General features: G+C 43.1%; 1 protein-coding gene across 1 annotated transcript in view; it reads left to right on the top strand.

The window, feature by feature from the left end:
* The first annotated feature begins 964 nt into the window (after positions 1-964).
* LOC140493578 (coiled-coil domain-containing protein 192-like) overlaps positions 965-17,438 on the top strand; it is a 70,489-nt gene continuing 54,015 nt past the window's right edge. Inside the window, exons 1-3 of the mRNA XM_072592159.1 lie at positions 965-1,062; positions 1,226-1,280; positions 10,481-10,585. Coding sequence (XP_072448260.1) covers positions 965-1,062; positions 1,226-1,280; positions 10,481-10,585 — 258 coding nt within the window. The remainder of the gene's footprint in view (positions 1,063-1,225; positions 1,281-10,480; positions 10,586-17,438) is intronic.

Raw genomic sequence — 17,438 nt, forward strand, 5'->3', positions numbered from 1 at the left:
ACCTTATAGAGATTTATAAAATCATGAGGGACATGGATAGGGTAAATAGACAAGGTCATTTTCCCTGGGGTGGGGAGTCCAGAACTAGAGGGCATAGGTTTAGGGTGAGAGGGAAAAGATATAAAAGAGACCTAAGGGGCAACTTTTTCACGCAGAGAGTGGTACATGTATGGAATGAGCTGCCAGAGGAAGTGGTGGAGGCTGATACAATTACAGCATTTAAGAGGCATCTGGATAGGTATAAGAATAGGAAGGGTTTGGAGGGATATGGGCCGGGTGCTGGCAAGTGGGACGAGATGAGAATATCTGGTTGGCATGGATGCGTTGGACCAAAGGGCTTGTTTCTGTGCTGTATATTTTTACAACTCTTCATCAGAGCTCTGTTAGCTTTCTTTTCTCTCTCTCTCTCTCTCCACAGATGCTGTCTGACCGGCTGTGTTTTCCAGCGATTTTTGTTTTCACCTCAGAGTGTGATGGGTGTTGAGACATTGAGTAAATTTAAAGAGAAAAGCAGATTTCTAGTCAGTCATGGGTTAAAAGGTAATGGGGGGCAAGCAGGGGGAATGGAGTTGAGGTTAGATGAGATCAGACAGGGTGCTGCTGAGAGGCTGGGTGATGTACTGCTTGCTTTCTTTAATGTATATTGTTTGAAGTTATGCCAAGGGAATTTGCAACACAAATTCCCAGCTCGGCGAACAGAACCACAACAACAAAGGAACTTCCATCAGTGCAAGGAAGTACAGGAGCCACTCGGAAGCTCCTCCTGCCAGAATACTGAGCCAACAGCGGGAAAAGGGGGTAATGTTTCTGTGTCCCAGGAGGGCAGCCTCACCGCCCATCGATTGTAGCTTTACAATGATGTTGCTTAGCAACGCCGCTGTATCAATAAACAAGGGAAGCCCCCCCCACCCCCGGCGCGGGAGAAGCGGTTCAGACCTACAGCAGGGACCTCTCTCCCTGGGGTATGGGTCATGCAGCTAGTGCCAATGTTAGAATGATATCAGTGAAACCCAACCTCAACAAACCAGGGCCAGACACTGCTCACCTGCGGAAAGCCCCCAGGTACCGCATCCACACCTCACCCTCACCGAGTGGTCTTTTGATGCGTGAATTGGGGGCTGCTCGCCACCAGTCTCTGTCTACGTTGTGTTTAACGCCGTTCGCAAAGTTGTTCTGCACAATTAAGGAAGAATGGTTGCTAACGCATTTCCTCTCCTATTTACAGAATAGCACAAGCTAACAGCTGTACAAAGGGAGCTCCAAATTACATTGACGACTTGGTGAGGATATCAACTTTTTTTTTGGTTCCGTACAACTGGCCGGTGGAGAAGCGGAATTAGGCCATTCGGCCCGTCGAGTCCGCTCTCACCCAAACAAAAACAGAGGTTGCTGGGAAAGCTCAGCAAGTATGCAGAGATATCAGAGTTAGCATTTCGAGTTCGGTGACCCTTCCTCAGAGCTGACGGCAGCTAGGAAAATGTTGATTTATGTGCTGAAGGTAGGGTGGGGGAAGGGGGAGTGTGCTCTGTCATTCCTGTCCCCACCTATCCCGACCTCACCACCCTGCCCCCGCCACCCCCTTTATCGACAGCTCTCCGTATACCCACCCCCCAGTCCTGAAGAAGGGTTACAACTGAAACGTAGACTTCTCCAACTCCTGATGCTGCCTGCCTTGCTGTGTTCCTCCAGCCTCCTGCCTGTCCCTCCTGATGCTGCCTGCCTTGCTGTGTTCCCCCAGCCTCCTGCCTGTCCCTCCTGATGCTGCCTGCCTTGCTGTGATCTCCCAGCCTCCTGCCTGTCCCTCCTGATGCTGCCTGCCTTGCTGTGTTCTCCCAGCCTCCTGCCTGTCCCTCCTGATGCTGCCTGCCTTGCTGTGTTCTCCCAGCCTCCTGCCTGTCCCTCCTGATGCTGCCTGCCTTGCTGTGATCTCCCAGCCTCCTGCCTGTCCCTCCTGATGCTGCCTGCCTTGCTGTGTTCTCCCAGCCTCCTGCTTGTCCCTCCTGATGCTGCCTGCCTTGCTGTGTTCCCCCAGCCTCCTGCCTGTCCCTCCTGATGCTGCCTGCCTTGCTGTGTTCTCCCAGCCTCCTGCCTGTCCCTCCTGATGCTGCCTGCCTTGCTGTGTTCTCCCATCCTCCTGCCTGTCCCTCCTGATGCTGCCTGCCTTGCTGTGATCTCCCAGCCTCCTGCCTGTCCCTCCTGATGCTGCCTGCCTTGCTGTGTTCCCCCAGCCTCCTGCCTGTCCCTCCTGATGCTGCCTGCCTTGCTGTGTTCTCCCAGCCTCCTGCCTGTCCCTCCTGATGCTGCCTGCCTTGCTGTGTTCTCCCAGCCTCCTGCCTGTCCCTCCTGATGCTGCCTGCCTTGCTGTGTTCCTCCAGCCTCCTGCCTGTCCCTCCTGATGCTGCCTGCCTTGCTGTGTTCCCCCAGCCTCCTGCCTGTCCCTCCTGATGCTGCCTGGCTTGCTGTGTTCTCCCAGCCTCCTGCCAGTCTACCATGAATTCCAGCATCTGCAGTTTTTTTTTGTTTCTGTCATTCGAGTAGGACAAAGGTTTCTCAATCCCACTCTCCTGCCTTCTCCTTGTAGCCTTTCACCCTCTTACTAATCCTGAACCTGTCTGCCTCAATCTTAATACACTCAGTGACTTGGCCTCCACAGTCCTCTAAGACAATGAGTTCCACAGAGTCACCACCCTCCACAACAATTGGTTCAAGAAGATAGTTTTACGGAACAATTGCACCTATACTGACAGATTTAAGAACAGCTTCTTCCCCGCTGTTATCAGATTATGAATGTAACTCTCATTCACTTGAGATGTTCTTTCTCTGCACCTTCTCTGTAGCTGTAACACTATATTCTGCACTCTGTTCTATTACCCTGATGTATTTATGCATGGTATGATTTGTCTGGTAGAACATAAGACAACACTTTTAACTGTATCTTAGCATATGTGACAGTAATAAATCAAATCAAATATGATAGTTTCAGTCAATTGTGTTATGGTGAAGGAGAATAAACAACATTGTGCATTTATATAGCACCTTAATGTAGCAAACATCACAAGGTGCTTAAGAATGTCGCAAACTTTTAAAAACAAAGTGACATTGGGTCACAGAAGGAAACTCCAGATCAAAAAGAGATTTTAAGAAATCTGTGGGGGTGACACGGTGGCTCAGTGGTTAGCACGGCTGCCTCACAGCACCAGGGTCCCAGGTTTGATTCCAGCCTCGAGCGACTGTCCGTGTGGAATTTGCACATTCTCCTCGTGTCTGAGTGGGTTTCCTTCAGGTGCTCCGGCTTCCTCCCACAGTCCAAGGATGTACAGGTCAGGTGAATTGGCCTTGCTAAATTGCCCATAGTGTTAGGTGCATTAGTCAGAGGGAAATGGGTCTGGGTGGGTTACTGTTCAGAGGGTCGTTGTGGAGTTGTTGGACCGAAGGGCCTGTTTCCACACTGTAGGGAATCTAATCAAACATCATAAGGACAGGTAGGAAGGTACACAAGGATGTGGAGAGAATTCCAGAGGTTTGCGCCCAGACATCTGAAGGTGCTGTCACCATTGGTGGACCAATTAAGATCAGTGCTGTCCAAATTTTCAAAATTGGAGTGCAATGATCTCAGATGTTTGTAAGGTGGGGGAAATTACAATGTAAGGGAGGGGTGAAAGCCTGGAGGCTCAGTGGCTAGCACTGCTGTCTTTCAGTGCCATGGACCCAGGTTCATTTCCAGCCTTGGATAGGTGTGTGGAGTTTGTACATTCTCCCAGTGAGTTTCCTCCGTGTACCATAGTTGCTTCCCACATCCAAAGCTGTGCAGATTGTGTGGATTCACCATGCTAAATTGTCCATGGTGTCCAAGTTAGGGGGATTATCCATGAGAAATGTGGGGTTATGGAGATAGCGTGGGAGTTGGGTCTATGTGGGTGTCCATTGGAGGTTCAGTGATTAAACCGATGGGCTGAATGGCCTCTTTCTGCACTGTGGGGATCCTATGATTTAAAACGAGAACAGGGATTATGATATTGAGGTGTTGTCAGATTACTGGTCAGTGCAATTTAGCAGGTACAGGGATGACAGTTGTTCGGAGTTAAAGGAAGGATAGGCTTGTGTTTTGCACAAGAGGACATGGCATGGACAATGGGAAACTAGCCAGGACAATATTGGAGTGGTCAAACCCAGAAAAGCATGGAGGAGGGCTCCAGCAGCAAATAAACTGAGACTGGGTCAGAATCAAGTAATGTGATAGAAGGCAGTGTTGACAATGGAACAGATGTGATTTGAATATTATCCCCATGTCAAACACGACACCAAGGTTCCTGATATTCTAGATCACAGGGGGTCAGCCAACATCCATGGAGAGAAAGTCAGTTTAACATTTCAAGTCTCGATGACTCTTCATCAGAGTTGATATCATCTATACTGGAAATGTTAGCTTGCTCTCTCTCCATGGATGCTCTTTAACCCGCTGTGATCACCAGCATTTGTTGTCTTCAGTACAGACTCCAACATCTGCAGTAATTTGCTCTTACAGATGTTCTGGTTCAGCTTTGAACAATTGCCAGGAAAAGTGACAGAATTAATGGGAAAGAAAGGAGATTGTGATGGAAAGGAAAGCCAATATTTGTCTGCGGGAAATTGCTGCCTATCAAATATCAGGCATCAGACAAGTGGTGCCTCAAATAGTGAAACAATGGACGTGTCATAAGGAGGTGTGCAATTAGTCCTGAATGACTCGGTATCATGCATATGTATAGATTCTGTTATTTGATGATGTCGCTACAGGTCAGTGTGTCATTAGAAATAATACAGGGCCAAGGGTAGGACTGAACTGGTCCTCGCTCTGAACAACTTCTCTTTCCAATCCTCCCACTTCCTCTAAACCAAAGGAGTAGCCATGGGCACCCACATGGGCCCCACCTATGCCTGCCTCTTCGTAGGATATGTGGAACAGTCCATCTTCCGCAGCGACACTGGCACCACCCCCCACCTTTTCCTCCGCTACATTGATGACTGTATCGGCGCTGCCTCGTGCTCCCACGAGGAGGTTGAACTGTTCATCCACTTTACTAACACCTTCCACCCCGACCACAAATTTACCTGGACCGTCTCAGACTCCTCCCTCCCCTTCCTAGACCTCTCCATTTCTATCTCGGGTGAGCAAATCAACACGGACATTTACTATAAACCGACCGACTCCCAGAGCTACCTAGACTACATGACCTCCCGACTCCTGTACTCAATACACTGACCAATAAAGGAACACATACCAAATGCCTTCTTCACTATTCTATCTACCTGCGACTCCACTTTCAAGGAGCTATGAACCTGCATTCCAAGGTCTCTTTGTTCAGCAACACTCCCTAGGACCTTACCATTAAGTGTATAAGTCCTGCTAAGGTTTGCTTTCCCAAAATACAGCACCTCGCATTTACCTGAATTAAACTCCATCTGCCACTTCTCAGCCCATTGGCCGATCTGGTCCAGATCCTGTTGTAATCTGAGGTAACACTCTTCGCTATCCACTACACCTCCAATTTTGGTGTCATCTGCAAACTTACTGACTGTACCACTTATGCTCACATCCAAATCATTTATGTAAATTACAAAAAGTAGAGGGCCCAGCACCGATCCTTGTGGCATTCCACTGGTCACAGGCCTCCAGTCTGAAAAACAACCCTCCACCACCACCCTCTGTCTTCTACCTTTGAGCCAGTTCTGTATCCAAATAGCTAGTTCTCCCTGTATTTTGTGAGATCTAACCTAGCTAACCAGTCTCCCATGGGGAGCCTTGACCTTTATTGACTCATCGACAAGGACATCTTAATCCCTTTGCACATCTACACAGTATCCAACCTGCCATTTAAGAAATATTGTTTTAATGTTCCTAACCAGCCTCCTATGGTGGATATTATCAAAAGTTATCTGAAAATCTAAATATACTGTATCAATTGGTTCTCCTTTATCAAATTTGTTCATAACATTTCAAAACAAACTCTCAAGTTAATCAAACAGGATTTCCATTCACAAATCCATACAACTTTGCCCAATCAAGTCATTATCAATCAGGTGTCTATATATCTTATTCTTTATAATAGTTTGTAGCCAGTTTCCTATTGCTGATTTAAGGCTAACTGGTCTGCATTTGTCGTTTTCTCTCTTGCTCCCATAGGTCACATTTGTTACTTTCTAATCAAGGGGAAACATTCCGGAAACTATAGAGTTTTGGAAGATAAACACCAATACAGCTACTATCTCTAGTGGTTTCTTTGATATAGATCATTAGTTCATGCTGATATATTCAGTTTTATTAATTTCTCCAGTTCAGTCATCTTATTGATGCTAATTTCCTTCTGCACCTCATTTGCCCTAGTTATTTGGATCTTTAATTTTGAGAGATTTTTGGTATCCTCCTCAGTGAAAACAGACACAAAGTAATGATTTAGCTTCTCTGTCATTTCTTATTTATTACCCATTATGCTGCCATGCAGTGCCAGGGACCCAGTTTCGATTCCACCCTTGGGCAACTGTCTGTTTGGAGTTTGCACATTCTTCCCGTGTCTGCATGGGTTTCCTCCAGGTCCCCCAGTTTTCTCCCATATTCCAAAGATACGCAGGTTAGAATGGTTTCACCATGCTTAATTGTCTATAGTTTCTAGGCATGTACAGGCTAGGTGGGTTAGCCATAGGCAATGCAGGGTTATGGGGGATAGAAAAGGGGCTGGCATTCTGTAGAATGCTCTTCAGAAGGTCGATTCAGACTCAGAGGGCTGAATGGTCTCTTTCTACACAGTGGGAATTGTATAATTCTGTTCCATGATTCTATGATTATAAATTGACCCTGTCAGAGTCACATTCGTTTTAGTTATATGTTAGCATTTTATGTGCCTATAGAATATTTTACTGTATGTTTTTATATTTTTTTTTCCTAAATTACATTTGTATTCTATTCTATATTCCCTTATCATTTTTTGGTCCATCTTTGCTGTATTCTATTAATCAACAAATCTAAAGGTGCAATCTGCCAGGCTAACTATTGGCATTCCAAGTTCAACGAAGACCAATTTTGAATTGGACTATTAAACCAGTTTTGATACTTAGAAACTGCCACTCATCTGAGAGAATCATTAATTGTATTTGCAAACAAAATGAGCTGGAGTGACAGTCCATGATATTAAGGCAGCATTTGATTGAGTATGGCATCAAGGATCCCTAATAAACTTACCCAATGGGAATTAGGGGAAAATCTCTCTACTGAGCAAAGTCATTAACTAGCAAAGAGGAAGATACCAACATACAAATTAGGAATAACAGTAGGTTATTCAGCTCCTGAGCCTCCTCCATCATTCATAAGGTTATGGCTGACCTGATAACTCCACATCATCACCTACCACCCGCTCCTGCCAATAACTTCAGTCTTCTTAATATCCAAAAATATCTTTAAAACATTATTTTAATAATCGTAATAACATTATTTCTCAGTATTTTGAGAAAGAGGGTTTCAAAGGCACATGCCCTTCTGTGATGTAAAACTGTGACCCAGTTCCAGATTGTCCCACAGGGAGAAGTGTTTATCTCACGTCCACCCTGTAAAGATTCCTGGAGATTGCACATGTTTCAATCAAATTGCTGTTACTCTTTCTAACTCTAGCAGATGCAAGCCTAGCCTATTTAACTTTGTCTCATTACACCTTGTACATTCTAGATGTCTGGGATGTCTCTATGAACTGCTTTCATCCTTAAATAAGGAGACCAGTTCTGGACACTGTTCTGCAGATGTGGACTCACCAGCACCTTGTTTAACTGAAGCAGATAATCTCCCTATTTTTGTATTCAACTTCTCTTGTAATATGCAGCTAATTTCTAGCAGGGATGTTTGTATCACCCTATAGACATGGATGAGATGCCAGAGGACTGGAGGGTGGCTAATGTAATGCCTTTATTTAAGAAAGGCTGTAAGGAGAAGCCTGGGAAGTATAGACCTGTGAGTCTGACATCAGCATTGGGTAAGTTATTGGAGGGGATTCTGAGAGATAGGATTTACATACATTTGGCGAGGCAAGGACAGATGAAGGATAGTCAGCATGGCTTTCTGCGTGGGAAATTGTGTCTCACAAATTTAATTGAGGTTTTTGAGGAGTAACCAAAAAGATTGATGAGGGTAAAGCAGTAGACGTTGTCAGGGTGAGCTTGCCTATTTGATACAAAATTGGCTTGAATGTAGGATACAAAGCGCAGTGGTGGAAGTTGTTTTTTGGACAGGAGGCCTATGACCAGTGATGTTCTGATTGATTGATTAATTTATTGCTGTCACGTGTACTGACATGCAGTGAAACGTATTGTTTTGTGTGCTATACAGGCAGATCATACTATACAAAGTGCATCAGGGTAGCAGAACAGAACGCAGAAGATAGTGCTACAGTCGCAGAGCAGGTGCAGAGAGAGAGATCAGAGCTGGATCCGCTATTGTTTGTTATAAACAGTTTGGATGAGAATATAGGAAGCATGGTTAGTAAGTTTGTGGATGACATTAAAATTGGAGGTATAGTAGACAGTGAAAAAGATTATCTAAGATACAAAGGGATCTTGATCAATTGGGTTAATTGGGCCAATTAGCCAAAGAAAGACAATTGGAGTCCAAATTTAATAAATGCAAGGTGTCACACTTTGGTACAATGAACAAGGCCAAGCCTTATACAGTTAATGGTAGAGCCCTGGATAGTCTTGTAGATCAGAGAGACCTAGAGGTTCTGGTATATATTTGATTGAAAGTTGTGTCACAGACAGACAAAATGGTGAAGAAGACGTTTGGAATGCCAACCTTCATTGTTCAGACCACTGAGGTTAGGAGTTGGGATATCAACTCCAAGTCCATTTCACCCAATAAGGTTCTTATTCCTTTATAATTAGACACATTTAGGTTTAGCATAGTTGTTGCTGACCCAAGTTTATCACCAAACTGAATGATAAATGTTACCACATTATGTTTATTGTTTCCAAGGGGACCTTTCTCTTTGAGATAATTTATTAAACCTGCCCCATTACACAATACCAGCCCCAAAATAACCTGACCCCGATTGGATCCCCAATATTTTGTTGTAGGAAACTGCCCTGAATATACGCGATGAATTCTTCTTCATGGTTACCCCTGCCAATTTGTTTCTTCCAACTGATGTGAAAAATAAATCATCCTTGATTAACATACTGCCCTTTTTACATGCCCTTATTATTTATTCTCTTTCTACAGTATAGCTATTGTCGGGCCTATGGACTAATCCCAACAATATTTTCTTCCCTGGTTATTTCTTAGCTCCACCCAAATAGATTTAAGTATTTAGTTGTCTTTGTAACCATGTCTATGTAATGGCTACAAGATCATACCCATTGACCTCCTATTTGTGCCCTTCATTCACATGGTTTCTTCTGAATAATTTTACCTTCTTACCATTTTTACACCTTTGACCCTATTTGCTGCTTAGGTTATTCATTCAATGCCTTGACTTTATTTATGTTATGGTAGTTTAACCGTAGCTTATTTAGCAAACTCAAAATTAGTTTCTTGGAGGTTTTGCTTCCTAATTTAATTCTTAACTGTTAAAATTCTTTCAGCAGAATACCTTTTCTAGTCCTATCACTGGTGCCAACGTGGATGACAACAACTGGATCCCTTCCCATTCCCAGGTTCCTCTCCAATCCTGAGGGGATTCCCTGACTGGCATAAAACAGGCAACTCAGCCTTTGGGACTCATGCTGATGGCTGCAGCGAACAGAATTGATTCCCATAACTAGATTTGTCCCCTAGTCACTAGCCCCAGCACTGCTCTTCAGAGGGTCAGTGCAGACTTGATGGGCTGAATGGCTTCTTTCTATGATACGGCCAACACTATTCCTATTTCTCCTTCCACTCAAAACCCCTGTACCCCAATGCCATGGACCCTGCAGACCACACAGCTTTCAAGAACCTTGTGACTGTTGGGTGTTTGGATGTTAGCTCCGTTGGCTGGACAGTTTGTTTACAATGCAGAGTTGACCACAACAGTATAGGTCCCATTCCTGTACTGGCTAATGTCACCATGAAGTGGTCTCCTTCTCAATCTTGCCACTCACCTGAGGCATGGTAACCCTCAGGTTAAAGTCATCACCAGAGTCACCTCTCTCTCTGTTGAGAAAATGGGACTATGATGACTTTACCTTTAATGCTTTCAGTGTAAAAAGTCTCTCTGAGTCTAGAGCCTTAGCTGGTTTTTTATTCCCTGGAATCCTTGTTGGGGCTGGGTGGGGCTCAAGATTGGCAAAATTTAAACTGTAGGTTTCAGTTTAACGTCAACTACAAACTAAATTAGACTAAATGCAGTTATGCAAAATAAAGATTTAGATTTTCTTTACACAACTGAGACACATTAATAGAGAAATCTTTGTAGTGATAGCATCATCTTGATGAGTGCTGTCGGTTGTGATGTAGAAATGATCATGTGTTTATTTTTTTTAGATACAAGATGGAAACTTCACACAGATTGGTTCAATTTCAGATTCATCTGAAGTAGAAAGTGAACTTCAAGAAGCAAAGGGAAAAGTAAGAACACTAGAGAAGGAGGTAAATCACTTCAGATAATGTTAAAGCGAATGATTAATTCTCAATAATTTTCATTATATAAAACATGTAACAAAATTTATATCTCTATCAAAGTTAGTAAATGAGCGTGGAAGCATATTTTCAAAAACACTTTGTGTTTGATCTTGCATGCTTATTTCTTGCTTACTTTAAATTCTACTGTACTTAGCATTGAATCGTGAAATAAGCTAAAACTGTGATAAATTTACATTAATGCCATACCAATACTGTAGCTACAAGAGCAAGTCAGAGGCTAGGATTTTTCTGTGGCACATAACTCAACTCTTGATTCCTCAATGCCGATCCACCAACTACAAGGTACAATTGAGGATTGTGATGGAATACTTTCCCTTCACTTGGATGAGTGCGGCTCCAACAATACACGAGAAGTTTGACACAGTTGAGAACATTAATTGGCTTGCCATCCATCTGGTACGTGTATGGAATGAGCTGCTAGAGGAAGCAGCGGAGGCTGGTACAATTGCAACATTTAAGAGGCACTTGGGTGGGTATATGAATAGGAAGGGTTTGGAGGGATATGGGCCGGGTGCTGGCAGGTGGGACGAGATTGGGTTGGGATATCTGGTCGGCATGGACGAGATGGACTGAAGGGTTTGTTTCCGTGCTGTACATCTCTATGACTCTATGACCTTAATCATTTACTACATCCATCATCGATGCACAGTTGAATGTGATAAACAAATATGCTAAGCTTACATATGTGTAGTCATAAAGGAATGAGAACTGTGTTGGGTAGAATAGATTTTTAAAGGAGTTTAGCAGAAAAGATATTCCAGGAATGATGACAGACATTTAAGAAAACATTGTACGGCTTGCAATAGAGATATATCCCAATGAGGAAAGAGGATTCTAGGATGGGCCTGATTGAAACATAAGATTCCTGAAGTGTAGATGCTGAGAGGTTGTTTCAGCTTGTGGGAAACTAGGATCAGAGTGCATTATCACATCCATAAAACGCACTACATCATCTCTCCAAGGCTTCTTCCACAGCACCTACCTGGTATGGTGGCTCAGTGGTTAGCATTGCTGCCTCACAGCACCAGGCTCAATTCTAGCCTCGGGTGACTATCTGTGTGGAGTTTGCATATTCTCCCTATTTCTGCACTGGTTTCCTCTGAGTGCTCCGGTTTCCTTTCACAGTCTTAAGATTGCCCATGGTATCCAGGGATGTGTTGGTTAGACGCTTTAGTCAGGGGAAATGTAGGAGAATGTGTCTGGGTAGGGTACTCTTCAGAAGGTCGGTGTGGATTTGTTGGGCCAAATGGCCTGTTTCCATACTGTAGGGATTCTATAAAAAGAAAACATGCGGCTCTACCACTTTAAAGGACAAGCACAGAAAATGTATGGGAACATAACAACTTCTAGACTCCCCTTCAAGCCATCCACCATCCTAAGTTGGACCTATGTAACCATTCCTTCATTGCTGCTGGGTCAATATTGTGGAGCTCCCTTCCTAACCACACTGGGAATACCTACTGCACTTGGACAATTGTGGTCAAGAAGGTAGTTAGCCCCTAACTTTTCAAGGACAATAAATTCTGCCCTAGCCACAGATCCCCTGAACAAATACATATGAAAAAATATATAAAAACAGAAATGCTGGAGAAACTTAGCAGTGTGGCAGCATCTGTGGAGACAGAAAGCAGAGTTAATGTTTCAGGTCCAGAGGCCCTTCCTCAGACCTACTGAGTTCCCCCGGCAATTTCTGTTTGTGTTTCATATTTCCAACACCTACTGTTCTTTGTTGTTTTAAAAAAATTCAAATTCATCACCAAATAATAGAAATCAACACATAAAATGGGACAGAGATTGCATTTCAGTTTATGTAGCGATGTTAGCTAAACCTACATTAAGCAGGAATACTAATCCATTTTGAACTGATTTTGTTTTTACTTCATGTACTCAGTTTCACATGGGTGGATGAAAGAGATCAAATTTGCTTTTAATACCAAATGTACTGTTTGAACATATGCTCTTGAAGATTACTGTGATTTGCAGCACCTTTTCATTTTGCATACTAGGGCAGTAGGGGTTTGTGCTTATCCCGAGTAATCCAAAGGCCTGAAATAATTCTCTGGCTGTGTGAGTATAGATTCTTCCAAGGCAGCTAAGGAAGTGAAGTTTAGTTATTGTGTGGGATCAATAACTTACAACACTTAAGCCACAGAAACAAAACTGAGAATATAAAGTAAAATATGATCATGGAAGAATTCAGAAATAGCATTCCAGAAAACCTATAGACTTATTTACATGAGGCTCTCGCTGTCAACCCCTATCTAACCCTCTGATTATCTTATATGTTTCAATTAAGTCACCACTCAACCTTACAGTCATAGAGATGTACAGCATGGAAACAGACCCTTCAGTCCAACCCATCCATGCCGACCAGATATTCCAACCCAATCTCGTTCCATCTGCCAGCACCCGGCCCATATCCCTCCAAACCCTTCCTTTTCATATACCCATCCAAATGCCTCGTAAATGTTGCAATCGTACCAGCCTCCACCACATCTTCTGGCAGCTCATTCCATACACGTACCACCCTCTGCGTGAAAACGTTGCCCCTTAGGTCTCTTTTATATCTTTCCCCTCTCACCCTAAACATATGCCCTCTAGTTTTGGACTCCCCGATCCCAGGGAAAAGACTTTGTCTATTTATCCTATCCATGCCCCCCATAATTTTGTACACCTCTATAAGTTCACCCCTCAGCCTCCGATGCTCCAGGGAAAACAGCCCCAGCCTATTCAGCCTCTCCCTGTAGCTCAGATCCTCCAACCCTGGCAACATCCTTGTAAATCTTTTCTGAACCCTTTCAAGTTTCACAACATCTTTCTGATAGGAAGGAGACCAGAATTGGACGCAATATTCAACAGTGGCCTAACCAATGTCCTGTACAGACGCAACATGACCTCCCAACTCCTGTACTCAATACTTTGACCAATAAAAGAGCATACAAGCACCACCTTCACTATCCTATCTACCTGCGACTCCACTTGCAAGGAGCTATGAACCTGCACTCCAAGATCTCTTTGTTCAGCAACACTCCCTTGAGAGTACGGGAGTTGGGAAGTCATGTTACGGCATGATTGCTGGGCCTCTTGCTGAGATACTTGTATCATTGATAGTCACAGGTGAGGTGCCGGAAGACTGGAAGTTGGCAAACATGCTGCCACATGCAATCCCTAATCAACTTATTCCTATTGAAATGACGATAAATCCTATGCCTTATAACCTTTTCTAACCCTTTATACTCAACAAAGTAAGGCTACATTTTAAAGACAGTTTCATCTTGCAAAGTTCACTGTTTGTAACACATTGTAGCAGAGAGTTTTTGCTGAAATCTGTGGATTGGAAACTAAGAAAAAAATCTTCAGAGATAAAAGTAACATTCCCACGGAATTGTTAAAAATGCAAAGAATAAGTGTGATATTTCAGGGTATGACTGTGGTCCATTGTTTTCTAAAACTGGTTCATATGACCAGCGGAAACATTATGTGGGTGTACGGACATGGATTGGTGACATCTCTGCCAAAGAGAAAACAAGTTGTAGACTTGGCAATATCATTTTCACCAAGAAATCAAATGTAAAGGAAAGCATTTTCTGAAGTAAATTCACATTCGTTATCTCTTTATGAAGATGTGGACATTTTGTGGAGTTCTGAGATTTATGAAATATTTTCCACTACTCCCCAAAGCACTCCATAGACACTGAAGTATTTTGGAAGCTTTGTTGCTCTTACAATGCAGGGGCTTCTTAACTTATTAATCTGAATATTTAAAAAGTTGTACTAATAGGATGCAACTATCAAGCCAGATTTTGCCATATTTGGCTGTTCCTTTTTGCATATCAGGATGAACATGAACATTTTGTTAGCTTTGCAGCCTGTAGATGACACTTAATTGCTCGCACCATCTGTTTCATTGACTGCCTGAGGTTAGCTAGCCATAAGCTATTTGATACGTCATGGTATTTGGCTTACTCTTCTGCTCCAGCTTTGTTTTCGTTATTAAGTTTCCCTTGAGATTTCTGATGTCTTCTACCTGCTTTATGTCTTCTTTTCTGATGCTCCTTTCTTTTATCCAAAAAATGTTAATTGTCGTTTGTCTTTCATTTTCCTCAATTGTTGCCAGTGGCCCAGCCAGTCAGTTTCTTTTCTGTTATTTGTTCACTCGTGGGGTGTGGGACACGGGCATTTATTGCCCGTTCCTAGTTGCCCCTTGAGAAGGTGATTGTGAACTGCCTTCTCTAACCACTGCAGTGCCATAGGTAGACCCACAATGCCTATTGGGAGAAATTGGTTTGGAATAAAATTATTCCTCATAAAAGGAATGTTGAAACCAACTATTTCATCTCTTAAATTGAGAATTTTCAATTGTTCTGAGAATCATGTCATTTTTGAGCAGTTATTATCTGGTTATTATCTATAGACCTATGAGCCTGACCTCGGTGGTGGGCAAGTTGTTGGAGGGAATCCTGAGGGACAGGATGTACATGTATTTGGAAAGGCAAGGACTGATTCAGGATAGTCAACATGGCTTTGTGCATGGGAAATCATGTCTCACAAACTTGATTGAGTTTTTTGAAGAAGTAACAAAGAAGATTGATGAGGGCAGAGCTGTAAATGTGATCTATATGGACTTCAGTAAGGTGTTCGACAAGGTTCCCCATGGGAGACTGGTGAGCAAGGTTAGATCTCATGGAATACAGGGAGAACTAGCCATTTGGATACAGAACTGGCTCAAAGGTTGAAGACAGAGGGTGGTGGTGGAGGGTAGTTTATCAGATTGGAGGCCAGTGACCAGTGGAATGCCACAAGGATCGGTGCTGGGTCCTCTACTTTTTGTCATTTGCACAAATGATTTGGATGTGAGCATAAGAGGTACAGTTAGTAAGCTTGCAGATGACACCAAAATTGGAGGTGTAGTGGACAGCAAAGTGGGTTACCTCAGATTACAACAGGATCTGGACCAGATGGTCCAATGGGCTGAGAAGTGGCAGATGGAGTTTAATTCAGGTAAATGCGAGGTGCTGCATTTTGGGAAAGCAAATCATAGCAGGATTTACACACTTAATGGTAAGGTCCTAGGGACTGTTGCTGAACAAAGAGACCTTGGAGTGCAGGTTCATAGTTCCTTGAAAGTGGAGTCGCAGGTAGATAGAATAGTGAAGAAGGCATTTAGTATGCTTTCCTTTATTGGTCAGAGTATTGAGTACAGGAGTTGGGAGGTCATATTGCGGCTGTACAGGACATTGGTTAGGCCACTGTTGGAATATTGCATGCGATTCTGGTCTCCTTCCTATCGGAAATATGTTGTGAAACTTGAAACGGTTCAGAAAAGATTTACAAGAATGTTGCGAGGGTTGGAGGATCTGAGCTATAGGGAGAGGCTGAACAGGCTGGGGCTGTTTTCCCTGGAGCGTTGGAGGCTGAGGGGTGACCTTATAGAGGTTTACAAAATTATGAGGGGTATGGATAGGATAAATAGACAAAGTCTTTTCCCTGGGATCAGGGAGCCCAGAACGAGAGGGCATAGATTTAGAGTGAGAGGGGAAAGATATAAAAGAGACCTAAGGGCAACTTTTTCATGCAGAGGGTGGTACGTGTATGGAATGAGATGCCAGAAGATGTGGTGGAGGCTGGTACAATTGCAGTATTTAAGAGGCATTTGGATGGGTATATGAATAGGAAGAGTTTGGAGGGATATGGGCCAGGTGCTGGCAGGTGGGACTAGACTGGGTTGGGATATCTGGTCGGCATGGACGGGTTGGACCGAAGGGTCTGTTTCCATGCTGTACATCTCTATGACTCTATGACTCTATGGTTAACTAGTTCCCTTCTTTCTCACAGTTCTCCACAGAAATCAAAACACTGCATTTATATAATCATTATTCCAAATACAGTGCCTATGGATTTATTTACTTTTTTTTCATAGAGCAATTTAAGAACTTTTACCTCAACACCCAAGTATTATTTTATATCATGGCCTCCAAAACAATAAATGTTGGATTCTGCTGAAGTTTTCAGTCCCAGCAGTCCTGAGCAAAGTCTTTTGCACAGACAAAAGTAGAAATGTTTTGAATTTGAAAGAACATTGCAGTCCCAAATCTGGAAAATATCAAACACCGCTCTGTCACTTGTCATTCCTCCTACCAACTACTTTCCTTGCCAAATACCAAGATAGCTTTTTGAATTTGTTGACAAAATCTCAGACTTTGCATAGTACTGTTGAATTGTAGAAATGTTGCAGCACAATAGGAGGTTTTTTGATCTACTGTGTCCAAGCTATCTTCCTGAATGAATAATGACCAATTCTCTATTTTTGTTCCTGAAGCTGTGCAATTTCTTTCCCACTTTCCAATTTTATTCAGTTGAATCTGTCTTCACCGTACTTTCAGGTGGAACATTCCAAGTCATAAACATGTGATGTATGACGACAATTTCTTCATGCCACTGTTCCTACTTCATGAATCACCTCAAACCAACAACATTGATCTATTCTTTGAGAGAAACAATATCTCTCTATCAGCTGTGGCCTGACATCTCATTATCTTGAACACTTCTATCAAATTTCCTGTTAATTTTCTCTTTCCAAAGGGAATGGCCTCATTCATGGAATTCTTCACTCTCTAGAACTATTCTGTTTTCTGCAATCTCTCTACCAACTTTCCTAAAGTGTCGCATGGCCTGTCTAGTTGCGGCCATATCAATATTTCATCCAGCTTTATCATAATTTCCTTTGCTCTTCTCTTCTGTACTGCTGTTTATAAAGCCCAGCATCCTGCATACTTCATTAACAGCTTTATTTTTCAAC

Source organism: Chiloscyllium punctatum, chromosome 2 (genome assembly GCF_047496795.1).
Source record: "Chiloscyllium punctatum isolate Juve2018m chromosome 2, sChiPun1.3, whole genome shotgun sequence".
Classification (NCBI taxonomy): domain Eukaryota; kingdom Metazoa; phylum Chordata; class Chondrichthyes; order Orectolobiformes; family Hemiscylliidae; genus Chiloscyllium; species Chiloscyllium punctatum.